The 15,648-nt window shown below is 39.3% G+C and overlaps 1 protein-coding gene across 1 annotated transcript in view; it reads right to left on the bottom strand.

Annotated features, from left to right (window-relative positions):
* The window catches only part of RASGRP3 (RAS guanyl releasing protein 3), a gene marked incomplete at its 5' end in the record, with an annotated part of 28,198 nt that extends 12,847 nt beyond the window's left edge, over positions 1 to 15,351 (bottom strand). Inside the window, 9 exons of the mRNA XM_082302428.1 lie at positions 1,987 to 2,064; positions 7,732 to 8,007; positions 8,294 to 8,410; positions 8,830 to 9,003; positions 10,540 to 10,687; positions 11,682 to 11,813; positions 12,992 to 13,048; positions 13,681 to 13,798; positions 15,282 to 15,351. Of these exons, the coding sequence (XP_082158554.1) occupies positions 1,987 to 2,064; positions 7,732 to 8,007; positions 8,294 to 8,410; positions 8,830 to 9,003; positions 10,540 to 10,687; positions 11,682 to 11,813; positions 12,992 to 13,048; positions 13,681 to 13,798; positions 15,282 to 15,351 (1,170 nt within the window). The remainder of the gene's footprint in view (positions 1 to 1,986; positions 2,065 to 7,731; positions 8,008 to 8,293; positions 8,411 to 8,829; positions 9,004 to 10,539; positions 10,688 to 11,681; positions 11,814 to 12,991; positions 13,049 to 13,680; positions 13,799 to 15,281) is intronic.
* Between the last annotated feature and the right edge of the window lie 297 nt (positions 15,352 to 15,648).

The raw sequence follows: 15,648 nt of genomic DNA, 5'->3' as shown, positions 1-15,648 counted from the left end.
CCAGCACAGGGACCATGGTATTGTAGACTGAGAAAGCATTTTCAGATGTTTGTGAACATCTATGTATTTTGGCATTGAAATGAATTCTACTGAAAAGCAAAAAAAATTACCTAAGTGCATCATCAGTGGCATAACTGCACCAGGCAGATCTAGACAATAGCTGTATTAGCAAAAACTCCCAGCAAGAAGATCACTAATGAATGGGGAAAAGCAGTGACAAGGAGGTGCTATACTACAGCTGGTGGTCATTCCTCAGTGTTTTCTTAGGCTGCTATACTGACTGAAGAGTCTCCTCCCAGTTTTAGCAGAAGGAAAGTCTTGCTCAAGTCCCTGTTGACAGCAGACTCATATGCTAACAGATCAGCTCCACTTTTGCCTAGAAAATGATTGCAGCAGCATGAGGCACTTCCTCCGTAGTGCACCTGCATGGGAGTGGTACCCATATAACAACAAATCGAGGAGCAGTTGGAATGATATAACTATGCTGTCATGTTGCCTTTGACAAATTTTTCCACATACGAAAACTCTACAGATTCTTTCCCCTCTAATACAGCCTGTGTGTTTTGGCACTCCATCAAAGAGAAGTAAGCTTCAAATAATCCAGCTTCTGTCGATTCAGCTGCAGCTTTTTACCCATCAGGGTGCAGCAATAGCTCAATGTCACTGGCTATCCATCGATCCTTATGCAAAAGTGTCCCACAATTGCTGGGTGCTGTTAAACTTCACAGCACTGTTTATATTGCTTTTGTCCTGCTTAAAGCTCGGGCTGGGGATCAAAGCAGCAGTGTGATAATTTTCTTCATTTACAGTAGCGGTCCATTAGTCCTTCCACAGCATAGGGCTGTAGCATTTCAACTTTGCTGGCAGTAATGAGAGCATGAGGGACCCAGAATGACTGAAATAAACAGCAACTGTTGTGGTCAAATTGTATCCAACAAGCACTGGAGACTCAGTAATGAAATTTCAAATGTGCAAGCTGAGCTAGTGTTGACTGTAAAAATATTCATTAGTTTCCTTATCAATGTTCATAATACATCATTGGGAACACACACACATGGTCCTCAAACTGGTCTCCAAGAGTGATTAACTATTTTAAACCCCAGAGAAGCCTTATACTTGGAAATTAAAGGGTTCTGCTTCCTTGCTTGCTTTTAAGAATGTTTCAAAATCTTAAAAAGCACTGGAATGCATAATCTCAGACTCCTGGACTCTGCTCTCACACCCTGCAAAACACTTCCAGCCACCCTCATCTTCTGCTGCTGTCAGACTTGAGAGGGCTCAGCCTGAGAGCATCACAGATTGGGTATTAAAGGTAATGAGTATGTTAATACACTGAAGAAATGCTCAGGGGAAAGTGGAGTCCCCGGCCTTTGGCAGCAGAGGAAAGAGTAATGCTTTAAGTGAAATTCAACTATTAATTATGAGATTTATCTGTATCCTCTGACTTCCAAAAAATAAAGAAAAATGCATGAACGCAGCATTATCTTTAGTTGCACATAACCAAATAAAGAGTAATATCTATTCTCATCTGTTTAAACATTGCTTGAGAGCCCAAGATACAGCCAATTATACCTAAGCAAACAGTTTTAAAATACTACAGTAATTATTTACCTTGCCTTAAACAAATCTTTTAATTCTGTGTTGCTTTATATAACGACACCAGCATCCAGAAAATCAACTAAGGGTCATGCAATAAATAATTGATATAAACTTACAAAGGATATATATCTAAAGCAGAACTTTGTTTTCCAGGACTTGCAGAGGTTTTGTTGAAAAATAAGGAGCAGTGAAGTGTGTTCCACTATTTATATCTCCCAATACACACTAAAACCTATAAATAGTGACTGTGTCTTCTACACAAATGTAACACTAAAAAGCTTTATGTACGTATGAATAAGGAAACACATTAACTGTCATTTAAAAATTTAATCAACTGAATGAAGACAAAATAAGCAATATGTCAAAACACAGTAAAAGATGACATACAGATTTGGAGTTCCTTGGTTCCAGCACCAGTGAGAGCTTGTAGATATCATCCTCAGTATGGTAAAGGTCCAAGGACAGCTACATATAAGAAAGAACGGAAAACAGTAATATTTATTAGACTGGATTGGATATGACAGGCTTGTAAGCAGAGATATACCTCCCCACTGAAGGTAAATACAACATTTTGCTACTCTGAGTTCAGGAGACATGCCAAAGCTGTGTGCAGCTTCTGGAAAAGCAGACTTCCACAGAGCAAACACAAGCCAGGCTGGTGAGCGCACGCTGCTGCTCACGTCAGACACTGCACTTGGGGGCTGGCACAACCCTCATCCTGAGCCCAGGGGTGAGCGGCGCTGCATGCTGACCTCATGCAAAGAGGGACATTGGCTCCAAAGACCACCCTTACACAAACACACTTTCTTCTAGCAGCTCAATGTTTGTGAGAGACCTCAGCAAAACAATCTGGTAAATACAAAAGCTTCAGGAAAGAAGTCATAGTGGGGCTAGGCTGGAAGGACTTCAGATTTTATTCTGGTCAAATTTTGTTCCTCAAGAATGGCCATAGTAGCACAGCTCTTCTACAGAGATCAGCCCATGCAGCAAACACCTCTCTGGAAAGCCCTGGGCAGACAGAGGCCTGGGAGAGGCAGGCTGGCTTTGCCACCACTGTTGCAGCAAAGTGCTCCATCAAGAGCTATCTCAGTTTAGCCCAGCTTGGCTTGCTCCTGATCACCTCTTAGCAAGTAAGGCAAATTGCCTTTCAGCTTTGTTTCTAGATAAGTGAAAGATTTTTCTTTCATGTTCTCATTCTTTTTCCTAGAGTATTTATTGAGGAAAAGAGAAGGTACATAAATATGTGTAAAGTAGGATGAATCTGTTTTTACTTTGGCAGCTGGGGTCTCGCACTGATCCGTGTCTGCAGTAAATTCCTCCTCTTTTGGAGTGATGAAGGAGAAAAGTAATCAACACTATAGCTAATGTTTTGCAATGAGAGGAAACAAACACAGCATGTTTCCTGTGGTCATGTTTCTACATTAATTTGCTTTGGAGAATTGACATGATTTGAAGTTATCCTCCACCTTGTAAATCCCCAGTTAAGCTAAGATTGAGTTAAAAGGATGTTCCCGAGCAGCCAGATAGAATTACTACTGACTAAACTACTGTGACAGAAGGTTATTTTTAGGGAATTTGAAATGCCAAGTAAGTAACAAGCAGGATCGGTAACACCTACTGCAGAACCACCTCTGGGAACCACCCTCTCTTAGGCAGAATTTTGTGCAATAAATAAGACAGAAGTTGTGTCCTTTCCCAAAACAGGCTCCCAAAGCAAACACATGGCTTTAGAGAAGACTGGAGATGACATTATTCATTTTGTCTAGCTGAAACACTGCTGATTTTTGCACTTTGTAATTTGGGTAAGGGCACAGTGAAAGGATGTGCATCCTGCAGGTTCCTTTACCAGCCAGCATGATGCTGTCAGAGTGTTAGGTAAGGGCCTGTCCTAAAGACAACATGGAAGCAGTAGGTGCTGTAATAAATATTATTCATATGGTGAGATATTCAGTGACTGTACTCTGAGGTTCCTTGGTGGCATAAAATAAAAAGCACTCAGTTGGAGCGCATGATATTATCAGGTCAGACAGGGAGTGAGAGCAGAATTGGTAGTTCAAAAGGTGTTGTCTGGTTCCTATGAAAGAGCACAGTTTTCTCAGCAGGCCAGATGAAGAGGGTGTGGATTTGGGAGTGGACATGTACTAGTATTTATTGAGCAAGATTGTATCTCTCCCTCCCTGAATTATATGACCTTGTCTTAAGCAGTGGTTATAACTTCATTAGGCACAGTGTGTAAGCACACAAGGAAGAAGGTGTTGTCTAGTTCAGAAGTTTCATGCATTAGCACAAAAATTACAAGCATGATGACCATGCAGCTATATAAGCATTCGTTTTATATTTTATTTACAGTTTTGCTCTGACAAATTAAGTGTAATAAGAGTTTTCCTAGAATAACCTTTATAGTGAGTGGCATTTTCTATTCTAATTTTACTATCATTGCTGTCCTATTTTTTTTCTGAGCAATTTGGAGGGGGATTGAGAAGGGTAGGGGAGTGATCAGAAATGCATGACTTACTTTTTTTTCTCTAAGTGGAACTTACTGAACACAAGGTGGGGGGTGACTTTCAGTTTGATTGTTTAGGTAATTCTCATTCTCTTCTCTAGACTGGGACTTTCCAGTCATTTGCATATAGTCTCAGAACAGGTTAGATAAATAGATGTTGAGACATAAAAATAACGAGGGTAAAATGGTGGCACCAAATAAGTTCTAACACGGTTCATATAAATACACTGTGGTCTAGTTGAGAAACTGAGATCCACTTCCAATCCACAGAAAGTGATGAAATATTTACCTACAGGTTTTTATTCACATTGTGTAAAAAAAACAAACCAGTGTGGAAATACTGCACAGCAGGTAAGGAAATCCCTTAAGCATCCTTACCAAATGTAAGTTTTCTAATGGCAAAACTGTCTTTAGAGCTGTTTTTCCTCTCTGCTGCACTGCCAAGCTTGTGTTTAGGTCCTCTTTCACTACTTAGCTCCAAGTTTTGGATTCCAGGGAGCGGTACAGCACTGGGTACAAAGTCAGTGAGGGTGGAGCAAGTGTGGCCAGTAAGTCAGGAAAAGAGGAATAATCACAAACTAAGAGCAATCATGCACTAAGAAGTGAGTCCATCTTCATGTAACGTACTCTGGCTCACTGGCAGCTGAACTGTAATACATTTACTTCGCTTGCCCATGTAACTCAGACTCATTTACACAACACGAGGCAGGACTTGCATCCCGCTCAGCTTTTGCAGTCTCCTATGCCAGTAAACCTGGCATGTGTCCTTGCTGTCCATACAGCAGACCTTTCCCTTATTTGTGGCAGGCTAACTTCCATGCAAAATGCTGGCTTCTTTCAGCTGCTTGTTCAAAGCTAAAATTCTGTGAGCTAGAAGCTGATTTTTTATGCTTACAACAAGATGAGGTGGGGTGGAGGGGTGTGGAGATGAGGGGGAAGGCAGAATTCCAAGTTTGCGTGCAGACATTTAAGGCAAGAGAAGAACTTGCCAAACTGTTGATCATTCAGCAGCTACCACTGAAATCAAGGGTCTTTTGTTCTATACTCACAATAGCATCTTAAAAATGCCTGTAAGCCCCTCGAGCAGGTGACCTGAAGTTTACTACCCACCTCTCACCCAAGATTTTAACCCAAGCTCTCACTTTATAGCTCCGGTCAAAGTCTCCCCAGACATCACCATTTCTAAGCCACTTGAAAGGTATCAGCTCCCTTAGAGCAAATAGGACTCTACCACTGAGGAAGAGAAAAACCAGGCCATATTCCCACATGCCCACGAAATGCTAATATTATCTTTTTTGTGCAAGTTGTTGGACTAGCAAACCAGTACCCAGTGATTTACTTGTCAAACAAGCACAGGCCAGGCTGTTAGCACTTGCTAAGTGTGGGGTAAAAGGCAACACTGAAAGGGAGAGAGGCCAGGCAAGAGATTTACACATTGCTTATCAGGACAAGACACCTACTAAAAGCATGCCCAGATAGAAGGTGCTCAATGGGAAAACAGCAGAAGTGGAGAAACAGTTGGGTCAGCCAATTCACACACAATTGAAAAGCATTCTACACATTCAGGTACATTTACTAGATTTGAAAGGGAGTTTCTCTAAATAAGGCAAAGATGGGGAAAATTTTTACAGTTGACATCAGAGAGATAAGACCTAGCAATAAAAGGAATGGTTAATTTTTCACGCTCTGAAAACTGAAGATGACATAGGCAGCAAGGGAGGCTAAATCTGCTAAAAGACCATTTGCACATAGCAAGGTCAACTATTTTTAGTCATCAGCTCTTGTCAGTTTTGGGTTTCAATCCTTTTCTTCTCCTATTTCTCTGAACCCAACCAATAATTTAAAACTTTCTTATTAACAAAAAGATAGAAAGAAACAATTAATATACAATGCAAGTCATTACTATTTAAGAGACTAGTGTAAAACAAGCAAACAAACAAGTATTGTATTCATATACACAGATGAGGACACAATCTACACATGGGAAGAAAAATGAGAATATTCATATTATAGTATGTACCAAAATTCTGGTCCAGGAACATTTTGTAGAAATTTGTTGGTTTTTCCCTTTTCAGAAGTCACCATTTTAAATTGATACTCCCACACTACCAAATGTACTTGATCCACAACTACACTTCCAGTGACTAGTGTGAAGACACAATTGCCCTGAAAAGGTTTTAGGATACCTACACCTGTCTACCTAGATAAACAGCCTAGATGGGCTGTCTCCATCATCACATAAAGGTACTACCATAGAATCATGCTAACAGGTAAAAAAAAGCAGAAGTTATTTGTAACCCTTGATCAGGTCTGGAATCAACATTGCAGAATACAACTTCATTTTTTACAAGCAGATTGGTTCAACTGCATCAAAATCAGCAGAGTTTTATTATGAATGAATACATCATAGTATCATAGGTGAGAAAGTACCCATCATGTACTCAATTACTTCTCCTTGTAAATGAAACACACTGAAATAAATACAAAAATACAAATAAAATCCCTGTCGTTTTGCTGAAAACAAAGAAAACAAGGAAAATATTTTCTAAAAAAGGAAAACCAGATACACTGTGTGAGATCAGGCTGATACAATGATGAATACATGAAGACCTGAAAGGTCTTCAAAAAATCTTTAGCATTCTCCTCCTTTTGGAAAACAGGTTCTCACCAAGAAGAGAGAGCAGCTAATGAAAGGGGTAGCAGCAGTTCAGCTTCCATCTCTCACTTCACATTGTCTAATTTCTACCCTTTTGGACTCACTTTTTTATTGCTCAGTTCCCTAAAGCCTGAGGTTCCACTTCCCCCTATTCAAAGCCAAGCTTGTAAGAAATGACCAGGAAGGGAAAGAGCATCATGAGAAAGCAACTCTCAGTCCCTACAAAAACAAAACAAGATAATAAATATCTACCTTCATAGTTCAAAATATAAGTTAAAGGATTGTTGCGTGGTCAACATCTGGTGCCTTCTCTTTCCTGTCCCACTAACCAGGATTAAGACTTGTTCCCAAGTTGTTCCACACAAGGCACAATTGAAGGTGTTCCTATTCCCCCAAACGTCCCCAGTCCTCATTACAATGAAGCCGTAGGTATATCCACACCAGCTTGGTAGCTCCAAGCTCAGGGTCGTATTTGTCAGCTTCCTTAATGTAAAGCTCTGTACCTGATCAGTCCTAGTATAAATCCATCACATTTTTATTTACTGGATAGGAAGGGTACTGTGTCACATGGAAAGCACAGGGGAGCAAGAGTGTAATGGTGCTCAAGCTGGAATTTCTCATGTGTCCATGCCAGCATGTCACCCAATCGGTCCACAGGAGACATAAGCCTCCATTCTAAGTAGTCAGAACTGAGTTTTTACTTCTCCTAACATAAATACAGCCCTCCATCTGTCATTCTTAAAATAGGTGATTTATAACAGTCCAGTTGCTGCTTCCAGCCGTCACAAACCACTGTAGCAAAACTCTCTTTGACTTTCTTAACACCTCACGTGAACTTGTTTCTGTTTTGTACTTTTTCCCTTTTCTTTTTCTAAACTGAGATAGTATACACTTAACTTTATAGATATGAGTATTCCTACTGACACTCAACATTTGAACCACAGCAGTGAACTGAAACATGCTCAATACTTACGGTTAGCAGGTTAATTAAATCCAAATTAGGCTCTAAATGATGAGAAGCAGTTTGCAGGGAAACCAGCTCACTCAAGGTGATGGAAAGCTGCTGCATTTTCACTATGTTAACTTTGTTCTCATCTATCCAATCAGGAAAAATGACATGGACAGCAATCAAGTCTTTCAAATGGACTCCTAAAATAGGAATTTTGAAGCCAACACAGTCAGCAAAAGCCTTGCGGTAGTTGCAGTAGTTTCCATTGGAAGAGACCAGCTCTGTCATTTCGTTCCAGTCCTACAAATAGCCAGAGAAGCAAGTCTCTGTGAAAGCATTCATAGCATTTCCTTAATCTGAGCACAACTCTTGTCAGGGTGTCGACACTGTTAATTTCCTCTCTGGCACAGGCAATCAGCCAGAGGATCTCTGTGAGCTCATCCTGCTCCACTGAGAGGAATGCCTTTCAGGATGCCCTGCCATGATCCAAGTATTGTGCTGGTGAGACACCTGCACTGCAGAACCCATCAGACCTCAAAGAGGTGATGTTCAGCTCAATATGTCTATGTTCTGGAGTCCACCATACCTTTGTGACTTCTGAAGACAGATGAGAATGAGTCTCTTTCAGGCGAGAAATAGAGCTGTGGCTTAGACCTCCCACAACTGCCATCAGTGTGTTGAAGTTCTGGAGGTGAAGGAGCTTCTGCAGGAGAGATTAACCATGTATAATTAAAAATTAATGAAATACAACTAGCAGCTCTTCAATGTCACACACACAGCAAGTTAAGGGAGACAAACCATCATGGCTAAAGCAGAAATCACTAAACCAGGGCACATAACAGAATGGTTCAGCATTTCATTTTTTAATTAGCTTAGCTCCAGAAGAAACACACAATAATGACAGTTGCCAACTGGAATACAACAAAGAAAAATTATTATATAGTTATGTCTGCTAGTTAAAAAATGCAGGCACACCACATCTGAACAAATAACTGCCAGTGATGTTGAACAGGCTCTTCACTGAGGAAATAACACAAATAGCATCACCTGATTTGTTTACTGCAATCTCCATCTATATTCCTGCTTAGTATGGAAAGAAAAAAAGTTATCCATGAGACTTACCTGTGCAACATTGATAAACTTTGTGATTACTTCTGCTCTTTGCTGGGGTGTCGGTTTGCTGAGAACCATGAGTTGGACCCATTTAGAGATGCCATTAAATAAAGCAATAGATCTCTCCAAAGTAGGATTGTTCTCCAAGCAGCCATGGATCACATAGCTTTGGTAGTCTGTGAACTAACAGAGAAAAGGCACTTTCAGTAAAACAGTGGACAACTGAAGAATCAAATTGAAACGCCAGTGCTTTTTTTTCTTTTTAAAGCTCCTCTTGTTTAGAAAGTGACCATGATTCAGGGTCTGCACAACAGCTCTTCGTTAAAAGTTTTTTGCTGTTGTTTTGGTTTGGCTTTCCCTTAAATGTCAACTTACAGCTTGTTTGTGTGTCAGGAAATATAGAAGCCTGCACGATAAGTGTGATTGCTACTTCCATCTTTCCCGTAATTTACTCAACAAATTTTATTCTGTGTAGTTTCATTTGACACCCTCAAGCCATAGTACTCTGTAGGATCCCAAAAATTAAACTTCCCTAAATGTTTGAAAAACATTCTTAAGCTGTCCCTTGAAGGAAGGTTTTCAGTAACTAATGGCATAACTTTAGCTTGTGTATAGAGCTGCTAGCAATGCCAGGCAAGATGGGTTTCTGGATCTTAGCTGATCAAAACCAGCCTGCTAGAAAAACATATGAGGGCATATACTCTAACACAACAGATTCTTGTCTCCTACCTGCAGATAAACAGTATTTCAGTGTTCAGATAATTTTAATTTTTTTTGTTATAGTTAACACTGCCCTTCCTTCTTCCCCATTTTTCTTTAAACAGGTAAAACCAAAGACAGAATTCAGACTAATCATATTCTACAATTACGTATCTTTGAGAGAACAAGTAGTACAAGATTGGTTAACGCTCACTGGTTGCAGAGAATCATTTGTGATAGGAAAATTCAGTCAGAAACAGCAAGGAAAAAAAAAAAGAAAATTCATTGCAGGTTTGAGTTTTCTTCCTGGAACCCCCAAAGGAATTCAAATGCATCTTAAGTCTAATTAGAAATCCATGCCTTTTTTCTTGTCCTTCTCTCCTACTTTGAGGTTAGCATTGCACAGATCACAGTAGGGTGTTTTCCCATGATTTGAAGTTTAGAGTAATTAACCTTTGAACATTATTAAGTGACATCAAAAGTGATTCTATTTAGACTGGTCTCTGCTCCTCATTGATCTCTTTTTCCTTCCTCTCTTGAAACAAACAAAAAAACTCAGATATTTTTCTTAGTTTGGGAGTTTGATTTCTCTCATGCTCCTAAACACTTGAAAAAAAGGTCTCATTTTTCATCTTAATAACTTACTGCTTCCATTTGCCACCTGATACAGTAATGGCATGTGACCCTTTCATGTGGATATTTGCCAGCAGAAATCAGCATTTCTTTTGGCATTTGTCTTACTCATTTGCTTTGTTTTAGCTTCAGCTTGAGTTTTCAACCACTTTTGCCTCTAGTCCTTGTACAATCCTCTGCGAAAAGAAGCAACTGAATTTCCCTCAGTGCCAAAAATCATCAGACATGAAAAAGGTCAAGGAAGTGCATGGCTATGTATATCACACGAGAGAGTATAAAGATTTACTACACTGAAATATTGAGAAAAAAATTCATAAATGTGAAACCATGTGAACACTCTTTAAAGACAGGCTCCTAATGCAAGCAACAAAGTTGTGGGCTTCTTACAGAAATTCTCCTAAATGATTTATGCTCCAAAAAAGTGAGATGCTCAGCTAGCTCAATGGGCTCCAGATGGTCAAACAGCAGGCAGGCTTTTCCTTTCTTGGAAATCTTCTTCCTCTGTGTAACTCTTCTCATCCAGTCATAGGAAGGACTGCAACAGAATAGGTATAAGTGTCAATTCTGTTTGGGTCTATGTCAGTATATGTCACAGCCGGAATGTATCATGTAAAATTGACCACAGAAGGACCAGAAGCCTTCTGGTCTGTGACATCCAGCGCATAACAAACACTTAGAATACGACATGTTCAAGAGCAGAACAGAAGAGAGGAGTTTTGGATGCACTACAACAAGTAATAAATAATAGCAGGTTTCTATCACAACAAAAGGACAACATATTCTTCCCCATGATACAGGAAGCCATAATTAAAGATGCTTTGGAAATACAAGAAATCCAGTTCACAACAAATTCTGATACAGAATAAAAACACACTTGAATAACATCAAGGATTAATTCTTCCTCTGTAAGTTCACAGGTCCCTGGAGTAATGGACCAACAGAAGCAGCTGAATACCGTGCATGTGCCATATTTTAAAAGAAAATCTACAATATCAAATGAGATGCAAAAGCATGTCTGGTGATGTTTAAAAGGTAACTTTCATTTCAGCTTGTCAAGGATATAGTAGCTGTAATAATTTTGATGCGATGCAACTACAAATGTGAATGCTAAAAATTCTCCAGTTAAATAATAGAAAATATTACAAAAAACTAAGATATTACTGGTGAGAGGACAAGAAAGCTTCTCCAAGAAGATCTAAGATTTACACAGCATTCCAGTCACTACATTGCTTGTTATTCTGTACGAAAACGTATAGGAAAAAAAAGTAATACTAATCACTTAATTGGCACTTGCTTTGCCAGAAAAATAATTTATTTCCTGTTTATATGAAAAACTTAGAGATAGGAATCTTCTCTTTATTGTGTAACTGTAACTTCAAATTTTTAGTAGCTTCAAATTTAAAGATGATTTGCAAGTGCTTTTTTTGCTCTGTCAAGATCAAGACAGCCCTTAATATTTTTATACTTCGTACAGAACTAGAATTCTGCTGTTGCGGACACAAAGATGTTGCAGCTCATGACATTCTTACATGCTGGAGATATCAATAAGATGGATGTGATCCTCGTATCCGAGCTGGCTGGCTACTTCTTGAAACTCTTCAGTCAAACGAATCAGCCCAAGATCCAAGTTAAACTCTGCAGGAAATTCCAAAATCCAGTATCTGAAATCCACAGACAGCAGTTAAGAAATGCCCAGAGACTCAGGTATAACATTCAGTGCCTGCATATATTTTACATATATCTTTTTAATAGGACTTTTTTCAGATCCACTGTTCTTTAGACAGAGAGAGTGAACTACTTCAGCCCGTTACTTCTGTAATTATTTGTGACACTGAAGTGGCAAAAGCCACTTTATCTTTTAATTTTCTTTGCTTAACCCACAACAGCACAACAAAGCAGTATTCTATTGAAATGCAAAATTAAAGTGATGTCTCAGGCAACACTCACAGAAGGCACACACATGGTGTCCTGACTCAGGCTGCCAGGACACCCAAATAACACTTGCACTTGGTCCCTGTCCAAGTGAGACAACTTTGTCTGCTCAGAAAAGACTTCTCAATGAAAATGCAAATGTGAATTTGAGCGGCAGTTCTACCACGATAACAGTGTAAAGCAGATGTAAGCCACATAAGGTTACATGTAAACCATATAAGCCTCCTCCTCTATGTAAGGGGGAGTGGAAAAGGCTTTATCAGTCCGGCCTTCAGTAACCCCCCTCACCTTTCTTCTCAGTGATATAACTTCATCCAGAGGAAGGAGGAAAAAACATTTGTTTGAGTGAAGCAGGTTACATCATAATTACCCAAAAATTCATGCTTTCTCTTTTACAGGGAAATGTTCCTACATAAGAACAGCCCAACACATGAAAGCTTTCCCATGGAAACAAGGTCAGAGCAGTTGGTGCAAGATTTGGAACACTCCCGACCTGTAGCAACTTTGGCATCACTAACACACTCCTGTCACCCTAAATTATGTAGGGATTGCATGAACTGAAGTCTACAGCCCGGAGTCAATCTTCCTCTCCTACACTAAGTTACACCTGGAAGTAAAATGTCTCTCCTCTGTCTGGTACTCAAGTAGTCTCCCTCTGAGAGGCTGATAAATCATAACAGTCATGACCCAGATAAATTGTAACCCAAGTTTTCAGTCACCCTTTTAGCTCAATGCAGCTAAGTGTCTTAAAAGCTGGATGGCTCAACTTAATTGTTTTCAACACACAGAAATTCACTCTTCACTGTAGAATGGAGACCAAGTAAAAAAACCCAAACAAACAAAATTACATTGATAGCATTAACAGAACCATAAAACCAAAACGCTAGAGGACCAGAAGTGCATTTACCTCATGAAGTAGCAGATTTTCAATCTGAATTCATTGCAGTTCTCCCCATCGGCATCTCTATAAGTAGGTCAGCTAAAGAAAGCTTTGTGTGCCTTGATTCAGCAATGATGTTTTTATTCACTGGAGATGGATACTAGACCAGCTGAATTTAAAAAAGTATCAAACTTTTCTTCTAGAGATAACCACATTATGCTTCCGATATTTCATTCACTTTCACAACACCATAGGGGACAGAGACTATTTCCTGGTTTGCACTTTTTTCCCCCCATCAAAAATGCCACTATTCTCCAATTCTGAATATTCTGCTGAAAGGTCTCTTGCCAGCTCTGGCTAACCAAATGTGATAATACTTACGATTACTGAATTAAGAGATAAAAATGACATATAGGTGTTTGGATATCACTGAAAATTTGTAGTACTCAAAGGCCAACCTGCTGTGATACACTTGAAAAGTTATCTTTGACTCATATTTGCGCTTATTCAAGGTTGATGTAAAGTCAGTATTCTTGTACATATCGAAAAAGCCCACAAAGACTTAATGTGAGAATAAAGAAGCTCACAAACTTCCACTTTTTAGGCTGAAGAAAAATTTACCTCTAAACCTTGTTTGTCACTAATTAATTGGCACATTTTTACAAGCAGTCAGGAAAACAACCTGGTTTTGACACTGTAATGCCACTTTGCAGCACTTTGTGAAAGGATATGTGGACAGAAGCTTGCCAGCCAGCTCTGTTGAAGGCAGATACCACCGGTGCATTAAAAGGAAGGTTCTTGGCAAATGGCTGGAGCACTGGTTTCCTTTGTGATCTGCAAAGGAGAAACACTGAGTTAACCCCATCATAACAGAGGGGAGCTTTTATTCTTCAAGCAGAGTCAGATAGAAAAGATCAAAAGTGGAAATGTTGGTTCGTTATCTACCAACGAGGTAGGAAAGAGCACCGGAGCACAAAAATGCCCCTTGAAGAGTAACTATTGGTAGAATGCAGTGACAGTTATTAAAACTGAGGAAAAAACCCAAACCAGTGCAGATAACAGGCCATAGCTAAAATACCAGGGCATGGGCACCACTGTGCTAAACTTTGCACATCAAGAGGGTGGGAAGATGATTTATGTACAACTACTTCCAGTATTTATTTTGTTGCAGCTTTATAGCTTTAAGTTAGCAGTTAAGTTAATAATAAATGATCTGCTTCAAGGAATTCAATGTTAAAAGAACATCCCCTATTTGTGGCCAAGGTCGCATCTCCAGCTGCCTAACAGAGACCCTTGTGTCTTTGCAGTGTAGCCACTGAAACTACGCAAAGAGTCATTCCCTGGCAGGCTGGCTGACAATCAGTCTTCCCCAACATCTGCAATGTTAGATTATTCTGTCTGTCACTTTTTCAGAAGACAGTAGATGATATGATGTACAAAACAGGAGCCACACGCGGACTGTGCTTGGTAAGAGAGTGTGTATACAAGAGGAGACACTATTTCCAACAGACAACAAGTGTGAGGGCTCTGCTAATACTTTAATGAAGTTGTAGAACAAAACGTTTGATGGTGGTCTACAGAAACAGATGTGTGGGATTCACTGCAGCTGGTAGCAAGGTCTGTCCATCCATCAATTGTTCAGTCTCTCTCACCTTTAGACACTTGTTTCTCCCCACATGGCAAAAAAAAATTTAGTACTTCGTTCCAATCAAAAGCTGTCCTGCATCTCAAGAGAATCTAAATGTAGCCTTGTGAATCAAAGCCCCATTTGAAAACATTTAAGCCTGCCCATGAACTCATTTGACTGCAATGTGATATATGTCATGATTAATGGTGTTATGGATCAAGGTTTTTTTTATCACTTCTTTCCCTCAGACCTGGTACATCTCATTTTAATAAGAGTAAAAAGATTGCATGAGCATTAGGTCATATACTTGCCAATTATTGCATGATGATTTGGAAAACCTTTAAAAAAATGACTGGTCAAAACCACAGCTGTGTAACCACTCAAGACAAAGATCAATGCCAGAAATAACTCCTTGAATAATTCATCTAAACATTTCTCTTGGTAAAGGCCAGCATTTTAAAAACTGCCATGCCCACAATTGTGCATTATCTGTGTTAAGAAAATTTAATACAGTAAGCATATAATTAAAATTCTGGCTTGCATGATTCTGGGCCAAATTGAAACATGGAAAATTTTACAGAACAGGAATGTCCTTAGACAAGAGAAAGACTGGCTAAACCAGAGAACAGCAGGACTTATATTAAAAGATTAATTTCAATAACAACAAAATAAAATATTGAAAGAGCATACCAAACATTTCAATACAAGTGTTCAAAAGCTCATCTAATGTTGCAGCCTTTCCAAGAGTGTTTGACCCCATTGTCTTTTAATCGTTGTCAAAAAATAAGACACATTTTCACCAAGTAGAAGGATGCTTCTTCAGATGCCCAGCTTTTTCACTTTATATTGTTGGTTGCATTCTTAGCTGGACTTCAATGAAAATCTGAAGAAAGTAAAAGAAATCATAATTATATGACTGTACGGAAGAATTGTAAGGATGCAATGCTTACAGTTCAACTCATCTTTTCTATAAACTGCTTTTTCCCCACATGACACAGAGCATATGAAAGATTGCCATAAGCTTTCCCTTCATTCCAGCTTGTGTTTCTAAGCATTG

The sequence above is a fragment of the Coloeus monedula genome (assembly GCF_965178545.1).
Source record: "Coloeus monedula genome assembly, chromosome: 2".
NCBI lineage: Eukaryota > Metazoa > Chordata > Aves > Passeriformes > Corvidae > Coloeus > Coloeus monedula.
This window is presented reverse-complemented; position numbering and strand designations above follow the sequence as displayed.